We start from the raw sequence: 18,083 nt of genomic DNA, 5'->3' as shown, positions 1-18,083 counted from the left end.
CTCTTTAAGTCCCCAGTATACCTCTTTTTGGTTTTGTCTTTCCTGTTCATCCATTAAATGAATAAGTCGCATAAAGTGGGCTATTGGCTCCATTGATTCTTAACTCCTCGTCGCTTGTCTCTTTCCACCATTCCATTCTCTCCGCTCTTTTTATCTTCACATCAGTCATAGACAACGACCGGCACTACTTAAAAGAGAGGAAGGAAAAATATGCATTTATGTAAACAAGTAAATTGCACATTTCTATTTCATAGCATAACATAATAGACAAGGCATTAATAATTTACATGGATGGTTAGCATTGATGCTTACAGAACGAATTAAATCAGACCCACATAAGGCAATACAATTATCACCAAATACTTTTATTAATCTCTTGAATAATTTCTGCAAGTAAAAGTCATGATATCTTGAACCTCATTAGAAAACAAATGATTTCAATGTCGTAAAATAAATAGTACTAACATTAGCAATGCACATATTCTGAGTTACATTGTAAATAGAAGAGTTGAAAGGTGATCCGGTACAGGCAAACGCTCCAACCGGTCATTGGAAATTTGACAGTTACTCTTTTCCCATTCCCTTAAAACTTGCGTGTGCATTCTTATAGTAGCAACAGGAGAACAATCAAGAAACTAACATACATATACTGTGCCAACACCGAGATCTTGAATGCTTTGTGTGCTGTAATGTTACAAGATCAACTTATCCACATCAGATATTTTCATACAACAACCAAATTTTATCCCACTAGGTGGGGTCGGCTAACATCAGATATTTTCATCCACATCGAATTATCGCAAGATCAACTTATAACTGGGTTATATATGCAATTCAGAAGACAAAGAAGAAAAATGCTAACCTCATGCGTTAGCCATTTTCAGCGCGGTCATATGCGTTAGACTTGTGTTTAGGTGCAAAACTAAAGCCTTCAGGAACTTTTCCAAGTAACATCTCAGTTATCCGAATCTGCATTGTTACCAAACTAACCACGGTAAACAATCAAACATCTTCTTTCAGCTAGATGCACGTTAACAATTATCCATACCCAGTCAGCAGCTGAATCAGATGCCATTAAGGTCTCGAGATCATCTCGTCCATAGTAGCTAGGTGGTCTCCAGTTTATACGTTGGGGAATGATTTCTAACAGACCTACTGGTACATAGCGGCATGTGTAACTAAGCCATTCCAACAAGAAATGCCGTGTTGTCTCCACACCTACAAGGGTTTCAAATTTGAGGATGTAATCATAATATGAATCAACTGAACAAAGGAAAAGAAAAATCCAGCATCAGAGTTTATACAGAAGATAAATGAAAGGGGAAACAAAAAATTCTTACAATAGTTGATTTAGTGATTTGTTTCACCTTAAAACTTGATTCAATTGTATATACCCATGAAATGCACAGGTAAATATTTTTATACAATAATCTAAAAGATAAATAACAAAAGATAATAACAAATCAGAAAATGTTGATTATGTTGGGAACGGTATCTCCCGGAGTGCGCAAACTGATATGGATCATCGAGGCTAGTGTTCGACACTATCTCCGTAAACGATATTGCTCCGCTACGGTGCTAACGGATAGCAGCAATTCATTCCCAAGATACAACGACGAACGTCTCGGAATCGTAGCACTCCGAATTCCGAGACCAGCGAACCTTCTCGTAGGCTTTTTGGACTCTTTATGCACAAGATGAGATGAATGCTCAAGAGAGAGTAGAATAGATGAATTCGATGATTCGAATGAATTTTCCAACATCTAGAGGGTTCAATTTATACCAAATGAAGAGGTTGAATGCCTTTTGGGTGTGTTCTTTGGGCTAGATCGATCTGGATCGTCCATTCTGAAGAGTTATAACCCTTCATATATCCCACTTTAATCTCATCCATCAGATCTGAAGAGTTGTGACCCTCAGATCTCGCCTATTGTCATCAGCCATCGGATCTGAATCTACTGATCCATTCGATCTAACGCTTCAGATCAAGTCTCCTCCCAAGTGGTCAGATCGTGACTCTTCGCGATCCAAAGCTCCAGATCGCATCACCGGCGATCCATCATACCTCTTTGATCAACGGTAGCCATCCGTTTGCCCCAATCAACAGTCCAGTCACCTCTTTGATCAACGGTAGCCATCCGTTTGCCCCAAGTGCAAAGTGCGCCTACAAAGCGCCCATTGCGCACGTGGCGGGTGGCGGGCTCACAGGTGCGAGCACCTGTCCTTTTTTTTCTGAGTTAACTCCATTAACACAGCATCATTAATAAGCAAAGAATGCACATCGAAAATTTCCGATGTGGGACTATTCTCCCATGCATTTCCTTATATATCATTAATGAGTAATTAATGTTTATTTGGGCCGACTTTAAACAATTAATTTCTCATTCACCTTTAATCGGTTTTGAGCAAATTAATAGTCTAAATCTATCTACGCGAAACGTAGATTTCAATTTTGAAGTCAATTATGACTTCTATCTATTGATGGCATTCCGATTTTCCCATAAAACCAATATTGGTCCATTAAGGCTCCAATATCCAACAGATTAAACCGTCATAAATAAACATCTAGAAGACAGTGATGTTGCTAGCATAGAATAGACCAGTCATGTTAATAATCCATCATAATTAATCAGTCTAATCATATAGTAACGTTCGCCACTATATAACTCAGACTGTTTTACATGTTTACTTAAATGTCCTTCAGCAATATCATTTCATCATCAACTGCATTTGTAATTTTTGAATTGGGTGTTAGTTTATTAGAATTATAATACTTGAGAATTTTCATTTACAGAAACTATGATGTAGTTTGGAACAAGAATTACTCTACATGGACTGTGTTAGTTTAGTCAAAATATAGCACTCAGAATTTTCATATATAGAAATTATGATGTAATTTCAAACAAAATTTGCTATCTATACGGGCTTATATACACTTCCATTACCATATACTTATGTAGGGAATGAAGTTTGTACTTGTATCCATTTCTAACAGTATGTCCATTTCAAACGTGTGTGCATGTACAGGCATATAAGTTTCCTTGTCAAAACACAAAAACACTGCCGTGGTACCTATACACAACCACTTTCTGAGCAACAGAAACTATGAATGTAATATAGAAGTATTGCCAATGTCTCTTGAAAATTGGATAATAGCCTACTTCTTATTTAATGCCTCAATGAACATACCTTTAGCATCAGAGCCCCAATGTTGCAGGCCAAATTGTACAAAATCTTTTAGAATATTAAATCTCTCTCCAGATGTAATATCCCAATGTCTTTGTTCCTTAATCTCAGTAAATATCCAAGGCTGTTACTTAGGACAAAGAACAGAAATTAGTGATGCATGAAAGACATGACTACCAAATAAGAAAATAGTTTCAAATTAAATACCATAAACAATTCAAAATTTTAGAAGTTAATATGAAAAATGGTAGGCAAGGAGAAACCTTTATTAGAGCAGCTCTACCAATCATTCCGGATGCAAGTGGAGGGCAGTCAGATGTACGCTTGATCCAGTCAGTATATGAGAAAATGTCACCATTCCCTAAAATTTGCAGATCATCTGGGGCTTTTCTAGCACATTCATAGATGTAATCCCAATCAGCAAGCTTGCTATATCGTTGTTGTCGTGATCGACCATGTATAGTCAACACACAGGCTCCCCATTTGCCTATATCTGATACTAGAGAATCAATGCGATTTCTCCCTTCAAAATAGCCTGTTCTTACCTAGAACATCATAAATATACTGCAAATCAGGGACCATACCCTCTTATGTTACCATATAATTATGAAGAAGTTAAGCTAGCACTGTAATTACATGAACAAGACCAGATCAGGCAATTGGATTAAGAAAAACTGTAATCGCCCATCAATAGATCACTTTTATTATAAGAGAGGAAATGTTTTTACAAAACCAGTAAAAGCATGTTGAATCAGTCACTAGCCTAATAGTAATTCAGAAAATGGTTTTGCAAGAATTTGTTCTACCATCACCCCTCTTGTTCATCCTTCCTTCTCCAACAAGAGTTTCACTCCTGAGTGGCCCCCTACCCTCATCACAGATGGCACATCTGGCCTCACCATTAGAATATCATTATATCAGTCAGCATCATCTATCAGCGTATGATCCCTCTTCCTAATCCTTGTCAATAGAAGCTCACCTTCAACTTCTCTCCCTCCTCAGCTCTTCCTGCTTCCTACTAGCAGCAGATGGCCGAGCTAGAATCTTGGGGAACTCTCCTCTCGTGTCCCAACACCACCCCTTTCTGACCTTTCTAACTTACATAGTTCCTGTCAACAGAAGCAAAGGTAGAGCACCCCATATGGTAGTGTGCCACCTTCCAGCTCCTCTCTCCACCTTTTAGGTGATTCAACTCAATCTTAGGTGTTTCTATAAAATTTTGAGATCATAGAACCACACTCTAAATTCTGCTAAGTTATGAATTGCATGGAGCCATTACAAACATCCAATTGTTCTTCACCTCCTTCGATCAGCTAATTCTTCCTCATCACTGGAGCTGATAGCTCATCCTCTTAATTTCCTCATCTGGACAGTTCTGTCTTGGGTTCTTGCTTCATCTGAACCAAAAGAGCAGAAGATACAGGAGGAGCATTTTGTTGTCGATTTCCCTGTAGCATCTGCAGTTTGATGTTGTCCATATACAGATTTGCTATTGTTCTTCACTTTGCTACTAGTATTCTCCCTTTAATCTGCAGTATTCTTCATGTTGCTTCTTCCTATATTTCCAAGTGATTGTTCTCAGCTTTGCGTGGCTGCTGGAATTGGATTTCAGTCCCCACAAGGTTGTATTCCTCAACCACCTCACCATCCCTTCATCCTCAAGAATTCCAACTTTATCAACTCTATTCTTTGCAGGTTCTTTTCTTATTACCATTGAGAAACTAAATGGGAATAACTATGGATCCTGGGTTGCAACAATCAGGGTTTGGTTCATAGATCAAGGGTAATTAACACATCTGATCACATGAGCTGCCAATATTCTTAAGTCAGATAGTGAGACAGAGCTGAACAAGCGAGGACTGACGGACAATTATCGGCTCTGCTTTGGCAAGCCATTGATCCAAATCTTATGAGCATCTTTCAATGCTTCTTTTCTTTCAATGCACATGATTTGTGCTTTGTTGATATCTGTCGCACTTACAAGGTGATTGAGAATCTCTTCCTATTTCGTCAATCTGAAATAGAATGATTACCTATCTGGGTCAGTTTCAAGCTTTTGCTACTGATTACAGACATTTACTTCAGCTCTCCACTGTGTCAATTGGATGCTCAACTCATGATGATAAGTTTATTGCTATTATGTTTCTTCAGACTGCACACTGAACTTGAGCCAATGCAGGCAGATTCTTGGAGAAACATCTATTCCCTCACTATCAGATACTTATATGAAGATGTTACACGACTCTATTACTTCTGCCCCACAGTTTGAGCTAGAATGGACCATTCTGCTCTTGTAGTTCATCCAGAGTTAGAAGGGTCTGGTAGAGGCATCCAGGGCAGATCCAGAGATGGGCATCCATTATGGGAATGAGAATATTTGAAGGACACATCTCTCACGTGGTTCAGTCAGATCCAATGTTAAATGATGGACCACTAGTTAGTCATCCAATGCCAGCTACACTGTCTTCATCTCTGTTAAAGAGTAAGCTCGGAAACTCCAGCTCCAGCTACAATCGACACCCCCACTCATTTCTCCATCCCTCTTAACTCATGGAGATAATTTCACTATTTTCCTAGCACGTACTTTGAGCCATCTACCTAAATCCTCAATTCAGGAACTTCTGAACACATATCTGATAACAACAATCCTTTCTTTAGTATTACGTCACCGGCATCTACTATCAGTGTCATGCTTGCAAAGGGCCTCTCACACTCATAAAAGACATTGGGTAGGACCATATTGCTTCATCATTATCACTTCCCCCCTACAAACTTGAATTTCCTTTGAATTTATTGTTAGTAACAACACTAAATTGCTAAATAGCAACTCTGTTTCCAGATCCATGAACGGAGAAGGGTATTGGCATAGAACACAAGTCTCAACTCCATGAACCAAGAAGAGTGTTGGCATAGAGCACAAGTCTTGAGGATTTTACCCGCAAGCTATATCTCCACCTCTGTCTGCACTTGTTCTGAACATCTCTTCAGATCCATTGTTGGTGGGGCAATCCAAAAATCTACATACCTGGCAAAATATTGGTTTCGCGAAGCTAATGAATTTTAAGTGTCCAGTCTTTATTCCCTAGTTGTGTCCATAAGCATGCTTATGCACCATTTTCTTTGATACATGTTGATGACTACATCCTAGTCGTGTCCACTCAAAACTTGGATTAAATATTTTGATACATTCTGATGACTATGTCCTACTCTAGAATGACCCATCTGATGACTATGTCTTACTCTAGAATGACAGTTTTTCTTACTGAAAGAATGTTCTGAAACTTTTCACATCTTGTGCATTAGGATTTTTAGTGAGAATGTTTAGAATATTTCTACCGTACTTTCAAGTCTTTCTTTTCTAGTTAGAACATTCTTTCACAGCTATCTAGTTATCAGATGCCCCAGCAAAAAAGGGGTTGTTAAAAAAAATACACATGATAGAGATACCATGTATATTACCACCTCAAATATTATCTTCCTCTATTCTTCATGGTTAGATCTGCTTTACCATTCTTTTTGAATGCACCAGGATCATTTTGTTGTACTTATGTTGTTCATCTATTATCTCCTACCAAAGAAAAGTTGTCTCCTAGATATATTAAGTGTATTATTCTAAAAATCAATCTCAATAGCCACTTGAGCATTTTGAATAGGGATCCAATTCACATACCCTATATTTGGTCCTCTATATGCAGCCATTCTAAAAGGCCCAGGCGGATTGCACATAAAAGTTAGGCAAATGAAGTGAAAGGTGTGGGCAGTTTAGAAGAACTAAATGGACCAGATTTGTCAAAAACAGCTTTACCTTAATAGCAAAGGTTAACTTAGTCCGCTATCACCTAATCCTCCCTCAAATCTCATGTGAAATCCTCTAGTCTCTTGTCTCATGCCAACTGGCAGCAGATGAAAATGAGGATTGAGGTTGTATGCAATGATTTCATCATCTTCTTCATCCTACTACTGTGATTTCTTCTCCACTTCAAAGTAATGTTTCTCCAATTCTCATCTCCTCTAATGTTTCCCTTTAAAATCAGTTATTTAAAAAATAGTTATCGGAGGCTGAAAATTTCTTCTCCTATACAAGGCAGATCTTTATCTTCTTCTCATCTCTAGTTCTCATATCCTCTAAACATTATAGTTGTTTCCTTTCAACATAGCTGTTGAAATAGTTGTTGGAGGCTACAAATTTCTTCTCCTCTCCAAGTTAAGATCTCCGTCTTCTTCTTCATCTTCTTTTAAAAAATTCAACTCTTCTAAACTTTAGAGTTGTTCTCTACAAAAACAGTAGTTGAAATAGATAGTGAAGCCTGTAGAAATTTTCCTTGATATATTTAATATATATGCCAATCCAACAGATCAGTCCAATTGTTGATGAACCAATGAAATGGAACTTGGATAGGTTGATGCTCTGTCCAGTTTTGTATTTCGATAACTATATCAGAATTTCAAAAAGAAGTGCTATAGTATACATAATAAAAACAAAATTAAATAAGTTATTACAAAACAATAGTACAGAAATTACTTGAAAGTACAAGGTTTGTATACCTTCACTGTCAAAGGTGTCAAAACTGTGGACGCAGCAGCTTGAATAATGCTCTTCATTCTCATTGGTTTCATGATTAGAGCAGATCCAGCACCTTTGTTTACGACAACATCAATTGGGCATCCCATATTGATGTCAAAAAAGTCAACTGTGCATTCGCGATCGATGAGCTCAATAGTACGTGCCACAGTATCAGGATAAGCACCACAAATTTGTACACCAAAAGTATCCTCCGACAAGTGCCGCCTCAGCAGTGCCCACTCTGAAGCCTGTCCCTGATACAACAAAATATTTCAGTATATAAAGGGGAAAATTCAAGCTTGTAGAAAAAGGTCCCTATCTGATTACAATTTGGCAAGAAGATGCTAACTGAAATATTTACGAATGATTGATTTTCATGGTTTCTCCTGTTGAATTTTCTAATTCAAATCACACTTCAAACCAAAAACAATTACAATAAACAAATCATTACCACAACATACAGGCCATCTGGATATTCATTCTAAATCAGTTGATCTATAAATTAGGCCATTTCAAGAAGCTTAAGCTTTTGGGCCCTGAGTTATTAGTGGGTCAATCCAATTTATACCAGGCTACCGGCCTTTTCAAATTAAGTACTTAGTCATACATTTGAATATAACATAATACGAGAAAAATCAAACAGCAACAAAGCTGTAATTTCCTATCATATTGGAAATCTATGAACTTGAAGAAAATTCTGCTTAAAATGCTATGTGATGAAGCTAGGTAGTATGGCTTCATTCCAAAACAAAATTCCCTATTGTGTTATTAGATTAATTCACTCCTTTTGTTTTCTTTTTGTAAACTCTGTAACCCAATATACTATTCGCATATTGCGCCGGCATCTATTGAACACAAACAACTGAAATATGGTCTCAAACTGAACAGTTGGCCTCAACTGATATGGTAGAATCATTACTAGAATAAAGTGATTAGGTGAATAGTGGGACACATTCTCTGAAATCTCCATACATTATCTTATGGAGGGTGCCTCCATAAGTTAACGCAGACCTATCCCAAATCTTAAAGATTTTTTTCCTAATTTATTTTTCTCCTCCAAATTATCTTCCTTCTATAGCACTTGCGGAATGAGCAGCCTTGGGGCGTGTAATGAGAGGCTCTTCACCAACCATGACCTTGGAGCCACCAGAAATGCCTCCATCCCCAATGACATCTCTATTGAGCTTGAGGTGGTACGCACTGTTGAAACCACCCTTACCAACCAGGATCACCTCAACATCATGTTCAGCAGTACAGCCTTGTCAATGGCATGCCCGTAAGCACCTGCTCAATGTTGATGAGATCACCTAGAGCACACTTTGGCCACCAACATGGAGGGCATTCCTAGCTATACAAAGCACACAATAAGGGTGATGCTACTAGTGAAGCATAGTAACATCGTGATCACATTGAGCAAGAAGGCAACACCAGATTGACAATCTGGTACAAAACCTCAAATGTAGCAACAGGGTCAGGACCTTAAAGGCAGCAACACTGTGACTAATGCAGATGAGGAGGAGGACTTGAGTAAGAAGATGATTTGGGAGGAAGAAAAATAAATTAGGAGAAAAAACTTTAAGACTTGTGATGGTCACATATTGGTTGTAGGGATGGCAATTTGCTTCTCATGATTAATAACTTCCAGTGAGTTGTTACACCATAATCAAAAACAAAAACAGTCTTCTATGAATTCAAAATGCAAGCATTACAATTTGATAATAAAGTAGCAAAATGAAAGTAAGTTTGCAACTACATCAAAAGGTGCTCATTTCAAGAGCAACTATTAGTTCCACTCTTCGCGGGGAGCGTGGCACAGGGCAGCAAAGGCTCTGAACTGGTAACCATCCGGGAGCATATGCGTCATTAGACAAATGAGTCATGATCTGAGTCGGAGAAGGCGGATTGCCAATAGTACCCAAGAACATGCTAGCCAGTATGCAGGTGTGATCGCTGTAGTTACTCGGAGGAAATATGCAACGTAGATCATAATGATCATGGTAGAGCTGGTAATTATAAGTCCACCAAGGAGAGCCAGTCTTCAATTGGGTATCAACTGACTTGACAGGTATTCCAAGTGATTTCAATTACAGAACATATGCTTCGTAAGGACCCGCATCCCAAAACCAGGTGGATCATCCTTCTCTGTACATTCTCAGCGTATACTGGAATGCGAAGGTAGTTTTGCTGTATTCCATGTGGTGTGAAGACACCAAAATTTTGTATTGCATTTGCAAAAGGCAGAGGCAACTCAATCTCCTTTGCATAGAAGGGGCTTGAAATCGGTTTGCATAATTTTGAAATTGTTTATGAATGGTTCATAGCTTTGAATATAAAGCGGTGAAACATGCAACAATAATTGGAGTCATCATGTTGACCTCAGTGTCAACCTGCGCATCAGTCATCACAGAGCTTTTGAGTTAGGTAATGTTTAATAATAATACTAATTGCAAAGCGGATAGCCTCAATATTAACAGTGTAATATCTGAGGGTTGGCAATATGGCAGTTGGGGACGATGATAACCTATAACTTTAGCTGCAACAAGTTTTGCGATAAAATTGGGATCAATCATCAACGATGACAGTTTAGGTTCTTGACGTGGGAGTGGAAATGTCCTTGGGACAACATCCTTCTCTGTAGCTTTCGAGGGTTCTTTAATTAAGGTCGTCCCATCCTGTAATTTTAAAAGGGGATGAAATAAAATATATCCTACATATACAAAACGAGGTAAAGTGATATATATATATATATATATATATATATATATATATATATATATATATATATATGTATAAGTATTTAATTTAGATTTTATTACCATATCTAACTTTGACCTACATGAAAAACAGGATAAGATAAGGATTTGGAGGAAGCATACATCCCATACCTCTCACTACCTCACCCCATTGTCATCCTTATGATGGGCAATAGAAGGGAGCTCCATAAAATGTGTCTATGAATAATGTTGGTATTTGAAATTGAATTGATGATTGAAAGGGAAAAAAAGAGAGAAGGAATTTCTAGATTCTTAGGTGATTATAACATCCCTTGGGCTAGAGGATTATATGATAGTCATATAATTCACCGTACTTTATCAATCAATTTTAGTCAATTAGAAAATATTAATACAAAAAAGATAATCTAGCAGAGATGAAAAATGCTAAAATAGATGTGTGAAGTTATTAGAAAATATGAACACAAAAGTGTTACCATCCAAAAGTAATTAGACGTAGCTACAAGCAATGATAAAATGAGAAAAATAGGTTCGAATATTATAGATATTTTCAAACATGACCCATCGATACTATAGCGAGATTAAATTGAATTGACTAAAATTAAAAGTGTGAGTGATGAAAAAAAAACAATGCAAGCATCAATGTAAAATAATAAGTGATTTAAGATACCAACATTATAGTAAAAATAGCTTTGTATAAAAAAAAAATAGAGGATAATTCATGTTGCATGCTCAAATAGTAGGGACTACCAAAACTGGATAAAGATAATGATTTGGGCCACCACAGTTTTGAGTTTTGACAGCATACCTGCAAGAGATTTGTACACATAGCCATTTCCCCACATGTAATATCTGCTCCCAAACCCTTGCATATCCTTCTGAAGGGAAGATTCCCAACTGTGGTTAGGGGGGCGAGGTATAGCTTCCCTCTGAAGTCAATGAGCTTTCTTTCCCTAGCATGTGGTTTCAGACTTTCAACTTCAGAACACAAGCAGTCAGATGAAACACTTTCCTGTCCATTATGTAAGCTACAATCTTGACCATCTTGAATTTTCTCTTTTTCAAGGTTTGTTCCTGCCCACATTTTTCAATCAGCAAATAAACCGTTAGTACCGATTGGGAAAAAGGAAATTCAACACAATAGAATTATACAAAATGAATCATAGAGCATACCATGACTAATATCTGATTCAAAGTTGCTCTCATCATATTTACTCTTTGGCTTCTTCAAGAGTCTGGAGGGGTCCTCAGAAATAAAATCACTCCCCAAACATTCATTTTCTATATACATTGGAGAACAGTCTTGTGTAAATTCAGAGCTGCAAAGCACTTGTTTGTTATCAGCTTCCTGATGGTCTTTAACAATATCAGCTTCTGAATTCATATGTCTACTCTTACCCACCTGCATGGAAGAATTAATGGCAAGTGAAAGAGGAAATTACCATGATTCTGTTTTTAAATAATTTGAACATGAATTAAAAAAATAGATTAAGGTGAAACTCAGTTTTTTTTTTACAAAGATGAGTAGTTGAGCTTGGTTAACTAGTTTCGGGTCCAATGTCAGAACATATCAAAGGCATTTATGGGGAGATAGGAGGTGGTGAAGATATTTATGTAATAACCTATATTAACTTGAATTCATAACTACAAAAGGAAAATTAGCTTTGGTATGTTCTTTGATCTTGAGAAAGTCACTAATATTAAAGTATTAAATAAGAATACTGTCCTGCAATGGTCTGAATGTCAGTCTTTCAGTTTACTTCTTGCTAAAAAGGGTGGTTGCGGGGAAGGATCGGGCCACATTAGGTCTATTGTACGCGGTCTTACCCTGCATTGCAAAAGGTTATTTCCGCAACTCGAACCCGTGACCTCCGGGTCACATGGAGGCAACTTTATCGTTGCGCAAAGTTTACTTCTTACTATGAATGAAATTCTGTTACTAGTTGCTTATATAGAATAATAAAGATGTTTCAAGCAATAAATACTTTGTAACTGGGATATTTACAAGAAGAGCACTTATTTCATGGAAATATCAGAAGAGTGCACCAAAAGGCCCCCTGTTTTGCCATGTTTCCTATTTAAACAGAATTGCTGATGATCTGCAAGAACCATTTATTTTTTAGATAGGAGATCCAAAGAGTTCCATGGGGTCAAGAATGACATTTGGCTCAATTTTAGGCCAAAATGAGATTGCTGGATGATGTTTCAAAAAAGATATAATTTTCCCAAAGCTATATATTTGGAACCAAATGTGCCTATTAATCCATGGAATATAAATGAAAGTTATATATAATGTCTTAGTAGGTGTGAAGTTGGTTGAAATCTCTATTGAGAGAGAGAGAGAGATGATAATTTGGCATAGCATAGCAAAGGCAAAAGAAGAGGCATCTTTTGAGGTAAATACAAGCAAGGGTTTGTGATTGATGACTTCTAAATTTACATTTCATTAAGGACCTTTGGAGTTTCCACCTACCTTTAGACCAAGGAGCTGGAGCTGAAAATCTGCCTTAGGAAAACTAACTTTGTCCTTCCACAATAGCTTCTGCAGATCTTTATTTAGACAATTAACCTCAGAGCTCCTCTTAGCAGATGAATTGGGCTTTAATGATGTGCATTGTTTGTGAGTATTTGAATATCTACAAGTTATCCCATAGGGACATGTTTCATCAACATTAATGAATGGACAAATCCCTTCCAAATCCGGTGATTTCTGCAGCACAGCATAGAACAAGTATTCTTCAGCAATTAACCAGTAGTAGAATGGAAAATGATCCCTGAGAAGATACTACCTCTGCCAAATATGCATCCAAATCATGACTAAAGCGACAATTATCATTATAACGGCAGGCACCAATATTTCCAGTTTTGGCAATTTCAGGACAAATTTTTTTTGCAGACTCTTGCTCCTACAATTTTTTTCAAAAAAAAATAATTACTTTCAGGTATAACAATACAGAATAAAAAAAAAGTTATCAACTATGCATGTACATAGGTTGAAGCGAATTAAGAAAAGTCTGTGTGATGGCACATAACACTAAAGATCACTGCACATGATAGCCAGAACCTTGAGGATTTAAAAATGTAGGCTATAGCTATTTTTGTTTGAAAAATAATTGAAAGTTTTGTGAAAGCAAAGAGATAGCTCCATCCTCAAAAAGAAGCTTGCTGGGGGCAGAAACTCAAGAAATCAGTCCACTAATTGGAGGAAAAGCTCAAAAGAACTTTTAAATAATGTTACTTCGACTAGTTCCTTGCATCCTCATTCTACTACATTTGAAAACTACACCTCAACAAAATCTTTTGTATTATACACTTCCATGAAAGTTTTAATTTCAAATAACTAATAAAAAAGTAATGTTTTTGGGTGCTTCTAAGAAAAGTTTGGGATAATTCTTGTATATTTTTTTTTACAGATGTTGAAATTCCATAGATTTGTTTGTATATAAAAAATCAATATAAGTGATGCACTTGATTCACTGCAGTTGCAGGAACCTATGTAGCTTATGTTCATTAACAACTTTGCGGTGGTGTCTGTTATTCACTTCAAACCAAAATGCAAACTAAACATAAGGCACCTTCATGTTTTCTCATTATTTATTACCTTCTTTTGCTTAGTAGACAAAATCCATTCTCATATTTGATTTCTTGTCAGTATCATTTTCCCCTCAGACTTGGGCTGTTCAATTGTTTCTATTTAGCTAATGTGTTAAGGTTAGGATATGATAAGCACTTGTTCTATTCGTTGTCTTTTTCAAAATAGTCCTTACCCAAAAGGTTGTGGCCATTGTGACCTTGTTTCACAGTGCAACTTTGACTCTTGTGATAGTATCCTCTTTCTTTTTTTTTAAAAAAAAAAAAAAGAAGATACTCTTCTTTTGTTATTCATTATCCAAAAGTCTGTGGGCACTATGACTCTTTCTTCCCCATTCAAATTTTGCATCTCTAAATTCCACCTGCAAGTACACGAGCTCTTTATCCTCTCCAGACTCCACCATTACATCTCCTTCTATTTAGATTAGCAAAGTAACAACCACATCAACTTAGGCACTCCAACTTCCATGTTTAACTTGCCCACTAGTTTGCCTAGGTTTCAACCTAGGACACACACATACTTCATAACAGCATTCCACTTTACATCCTGCTACTCATATAACATTTCCTTGGATAGATTTACCTGTTCTTTATGCAGCAGTTTGTCAGTTTCTATCTACTTTCTTACTGAATCATAGTGGTAAGCCTTAGTCAAGCAATGGTTGAAGCAAATTATGCATGATGACAAGTCAGAATTTCCCTCTCCTAGAACACAGAATCCAGCTCCATCCCCAGTTAAGATTCAGACTGTTTGATATAAATAGAGGTGCAAATACTAAAGAGTGCTTAATGATTTTTAAAATAATGTCTAGTGGTTTGAAATTATATTGAATGAGCTGTTACTCTTGTTGGATCCTAATTGCCCAGCTAGAAGAGAGAGGGGTTTGATAGACAGCCCTAAATTTTTAAACACATCTCAATTAAATGTTAGCAGCAAGTGTGTGTAACAAGTATAAATGTGATAAATGTGGGTACAAAAGTGTGAGATAAAATTAATAATGCTAATGCAAATATATAACATGGTTCAAATACTCCACAACCTACGTCGTATAAGGTGCATTACTACTCACAAATCCACTAAACTACCCCTTTACAAGAAACACTGTCTACAAGTCAACAATGAAACCTCACGAGGATGAATAACATTAACCCAAACTAATGGAGTTTCCACAAGTGTGGAAGTTTGAAACAAGATGACCCCTAAGTAACGACTCTAGTTAGAGACTCATATATATCTTAATGCAATTGATTTACTCAAAACAAACCCAAAAGTACAACATCAAACACAATACATGGTAGCATGTCTTCGGATCTTTATCCAAGCTCGATAACTATTTTCGAGTTCTGAATTCAACTCTGACTCCATGCTTGGCTCCACAATTGATCCATGATGTTTATCAACTAAGCTTTGTCTTGATCGAGGCTACCTACCCTTGAGTCCAATCCACATGATTTCGGATCATCAAATTGGCATGTTAAAACTACTCGCTCAAATAGTATATCAAATATGAACTGGTAACTTAATCTTTTATCAAAGATAAAATCCCATAATAAACCTTAATAAGAAGGGAGGAACCAACACTTCTGACTGCAAAAGATTTTTTTTTTCTCGTAAAAAAACGATGGGCTTATTATAGGAGAAAACAATATCTAAAGGTGAGTAATCATACATCAACAGCAATCTAGTTTTGATGAGAAATCTAGGCACTTTGTGTACCATCATATATAAAGACAAAATAAAATGCACGTATTCCCAGACATATCTTTAAAGTCTAACACAAAATATTCACAGCAAAAATAAGTGTGTAACTTCTTGACACACAAGTTGAAAATGGAAAATGACTTTTAAGTAGATTAAGTCATGTCATGTGAGAATAATCATTGAAAGGGCAAAAGAAGAAAAAAGTCAAAAACCTAAACAAGTGGAAACAATATTCAAGTCAAGATATTCCAATAACCTGATTCAAATGGAGAGAAACTTTATTGACGGATTAGGGAAAAAAAGGAGATAATAACTCATATGCTTCAAACACGAGATGAGGAAATAATAGTAATAAGCAATAAAATACCTTTTGAACTAAGGCATATAAATGGTTTGAATGTATAATCATAGACAAAGCACAAAGAAATCAGTATGGTCGTTAGAATTGCAAGAAACACAGGTTGGTCTTTTATTTCTAAATAATATTATTTTTTTCAAGTTAGATTCTATTCTTGCACGAGAGGAGGTGAAGCACACAAATATTTGCAAAACATTAGTTGATGAAGGTGAAATGGCAATCGCTTCTTTATTGAAAGCATTCTCGTTCGAAAATTCAAATAATTCTACGTATCAATTATACACTGGAACGTGGTCACAAAACCATTCTATTCTATTAGTATAGTCAGAACTCAGGAGACCAAGCAAATCGTATGCCAAGAATAGCAACAAAAAAAGCAACCTGCTTTCGTTCTCTCTTGAGCTGCCGCCGGGATTTCTTTTCCTTGGTAACGACTACCTTCGGAACACTGCTCTTCTCGTTGGCGTTGTCGACGACTTCACTGCCAAGAGAGCCAGACCTGGGAGGAGGAGCACGCAAGTACTGGGATTTTACAGGGGCTATTGCTCTGGCCACCAAATCCTCCGGTCCCGGACAGGCGGCGCCCTCGAATACGGAAACCCCGACACTCTCACCGCCGACCGCCGACTCCATCTCCAGTGGAGGTTCCATGGCGAAGGCACGAGGTTTTTTAGCAACTGTCTTTCGGAGCGGCAGCCGTGAGCCAGTTATACTCGTAGTGGGGTAAAGGAACTATCTGAGTTCATCGCGCGGTGTGGATACCTCGTAAGATTCATAGGATTTAGGGTTACCAAGACCCTCTCCAATTACAAATTACAAAGTCTATTTTAATGCACTTTCAACATCAATTTGATGTCATTTCCTACATAAAAAAAAAAAAAATCTTTAAAATATCCTATTTTTCCATCTTATAATTTATTATTAACATACATATTAATTTATTAAATATTTTTATTACAATAATAATTACTATTAAAATTAAAAAATTTATTGTACATATAACTATTTTTTATGATATTATATTTTTAGTTACAAGAAAATTAAAATTTAGTATTTTGTAATTTTGTTAGAAATAATTTAATAAACATACTACTATTTAATATTTAAAGATAATACACAATCATAAACAATTTAGATAATTTTTTTTAAATATTTTCACAAAACAAATAACACTTCATTACTAATACATCATTATGAACCTTAATTATCAAAATTACCAAATTGTTCTCACAAATCCTCAATTAATGCATTTCTAAGGGCAAAGAGAGCATTTTTATTTTTTATTCCTTCATATCTAGCAATAAACTATTGAAATCGGGTATTATCATCTATTGTTGTATCAACATCTATAGCCGACGAGACTTCACCTTGATCATATTATAAATAATATTAATTTATAATATTTAAGAATATTTTAAATATAAATTTAATATTATAATATATTATATTTAAAAAAATCTGTACTTGCACCATTTTGATGCAAGTTTTGGGGTCTCCATTGGAGGAGATTTGGTGGCCTTTTTATACCAAAATGGTGTAAAAGGACACCGGTTGGAGATGGTCTAAATATATATACGATGTCCAAAATAAACTAATATAATATCGATCAATAAATCATGGAAAAATTTATATGCAGATTCCAATCACAAATAAAAATCTTTATTTTCACTCCCTAATCAAGATACTAATATAATTTATCTAATTATTCTTACTATTCTTAAATATAAAAATCTAAAAATACATATAATTTTTCTTAAATTCAATATATTAAATTAAAATCTAATATATTTTTTATTAAATTGAGCATGACTTTTTTCCACTTCAATTTGATGAAAAATATACTAGATTTTCTTTAAATAGTACGGATATAAAATATAATAGATTTCTTTGAATGATGCTGAATTTAGGAGAAATTATATTAAGTACGAAAAAAATCATGCTCAATTTAAT

At 36.0% G+C, this 18,083-nt stretch overlaps 1 protein-coding gene across 1 annotated transcript; it reads right to left on the bottom strand.

The window, feature by feature from the left end:
* Positions 1-406: 406 nt before the first annotated feature.
* On the bottom strand, positions 407-16,920 carry LOC121992909 (tRNA-dihydrouridine(47) synthase [NAD(P)(+)]-like). The gene is made up of 11 exons (XM_042547546.1): positions 16,515-16,920; positions 13,272-13,388; positions 12,956-13,192; positions 11,656-11,884; positions 11,291-11,556; positions 7,732-8,004; positions 3,450-3,731; positions 3,190-3,310; positions 1,049-1,218; positions 863-969; positions 407-684 (listed from the first exon to the last, which is right to left on the bottom strand). The coding sequence occupies exons 1-10, from the start codon at positions 16,782-16,784 to the stop codon at positions 871-873; spliced, it is 2,064 nt and encodes a 687-aa protein (XP_042403480.1). The 5' UTR covers positions 16,785-16,920; the 3' UTR covers positions 407-684; positions 863-870.
* Positions 16,921-18,083: the final 1,163 nt, after the last annotated feature.

This window comes from Zingiber officinale, chromosome 6B (assembly GCF_018446385.1).
Source record: "Zingiber officinale cultivar Zhangliang chromosome 6B, Zo_v1.1, whole genome shotgun sequence".
Taxonomy (NCBI): domain Eukaryota; kingdom Viridiplantae; phylum Streptophyta; class Magnoliopsida; order Zingiberales; family Zingiberaceae; genus Zingiber; species Zingiber officinale.
Note: the sequence above shows the minus strand (reverse complement) of the source record. Positions and strands in the feature narration are given on the sequence as shown.

Bases quoted from the DNA above. Each gene is read 5' to 3' on its own strand.
- LOC121992909 (XM_042547546.1), bottom strand. From the start codon at position 16,784: ATGGAACCTCCACTGGAGATGGAGTCGGCGGTCGGCGGTGAGAGTGTC. The intron at 3,732-7,731 runs GTATACAAACCT...ATGATGTTCTAG, and splicing joins TGACACCTTTGACAGTGAAG to GTAAGAACAGGCTATTTTGA. The intron at 3,311-3,449 runs GTTTCTCCTTGC...CCTAAGTAACAG, and splicing joins GTAGAGCTGCTCTAATAAAG to CCTTGGATATTTACTGAGAT.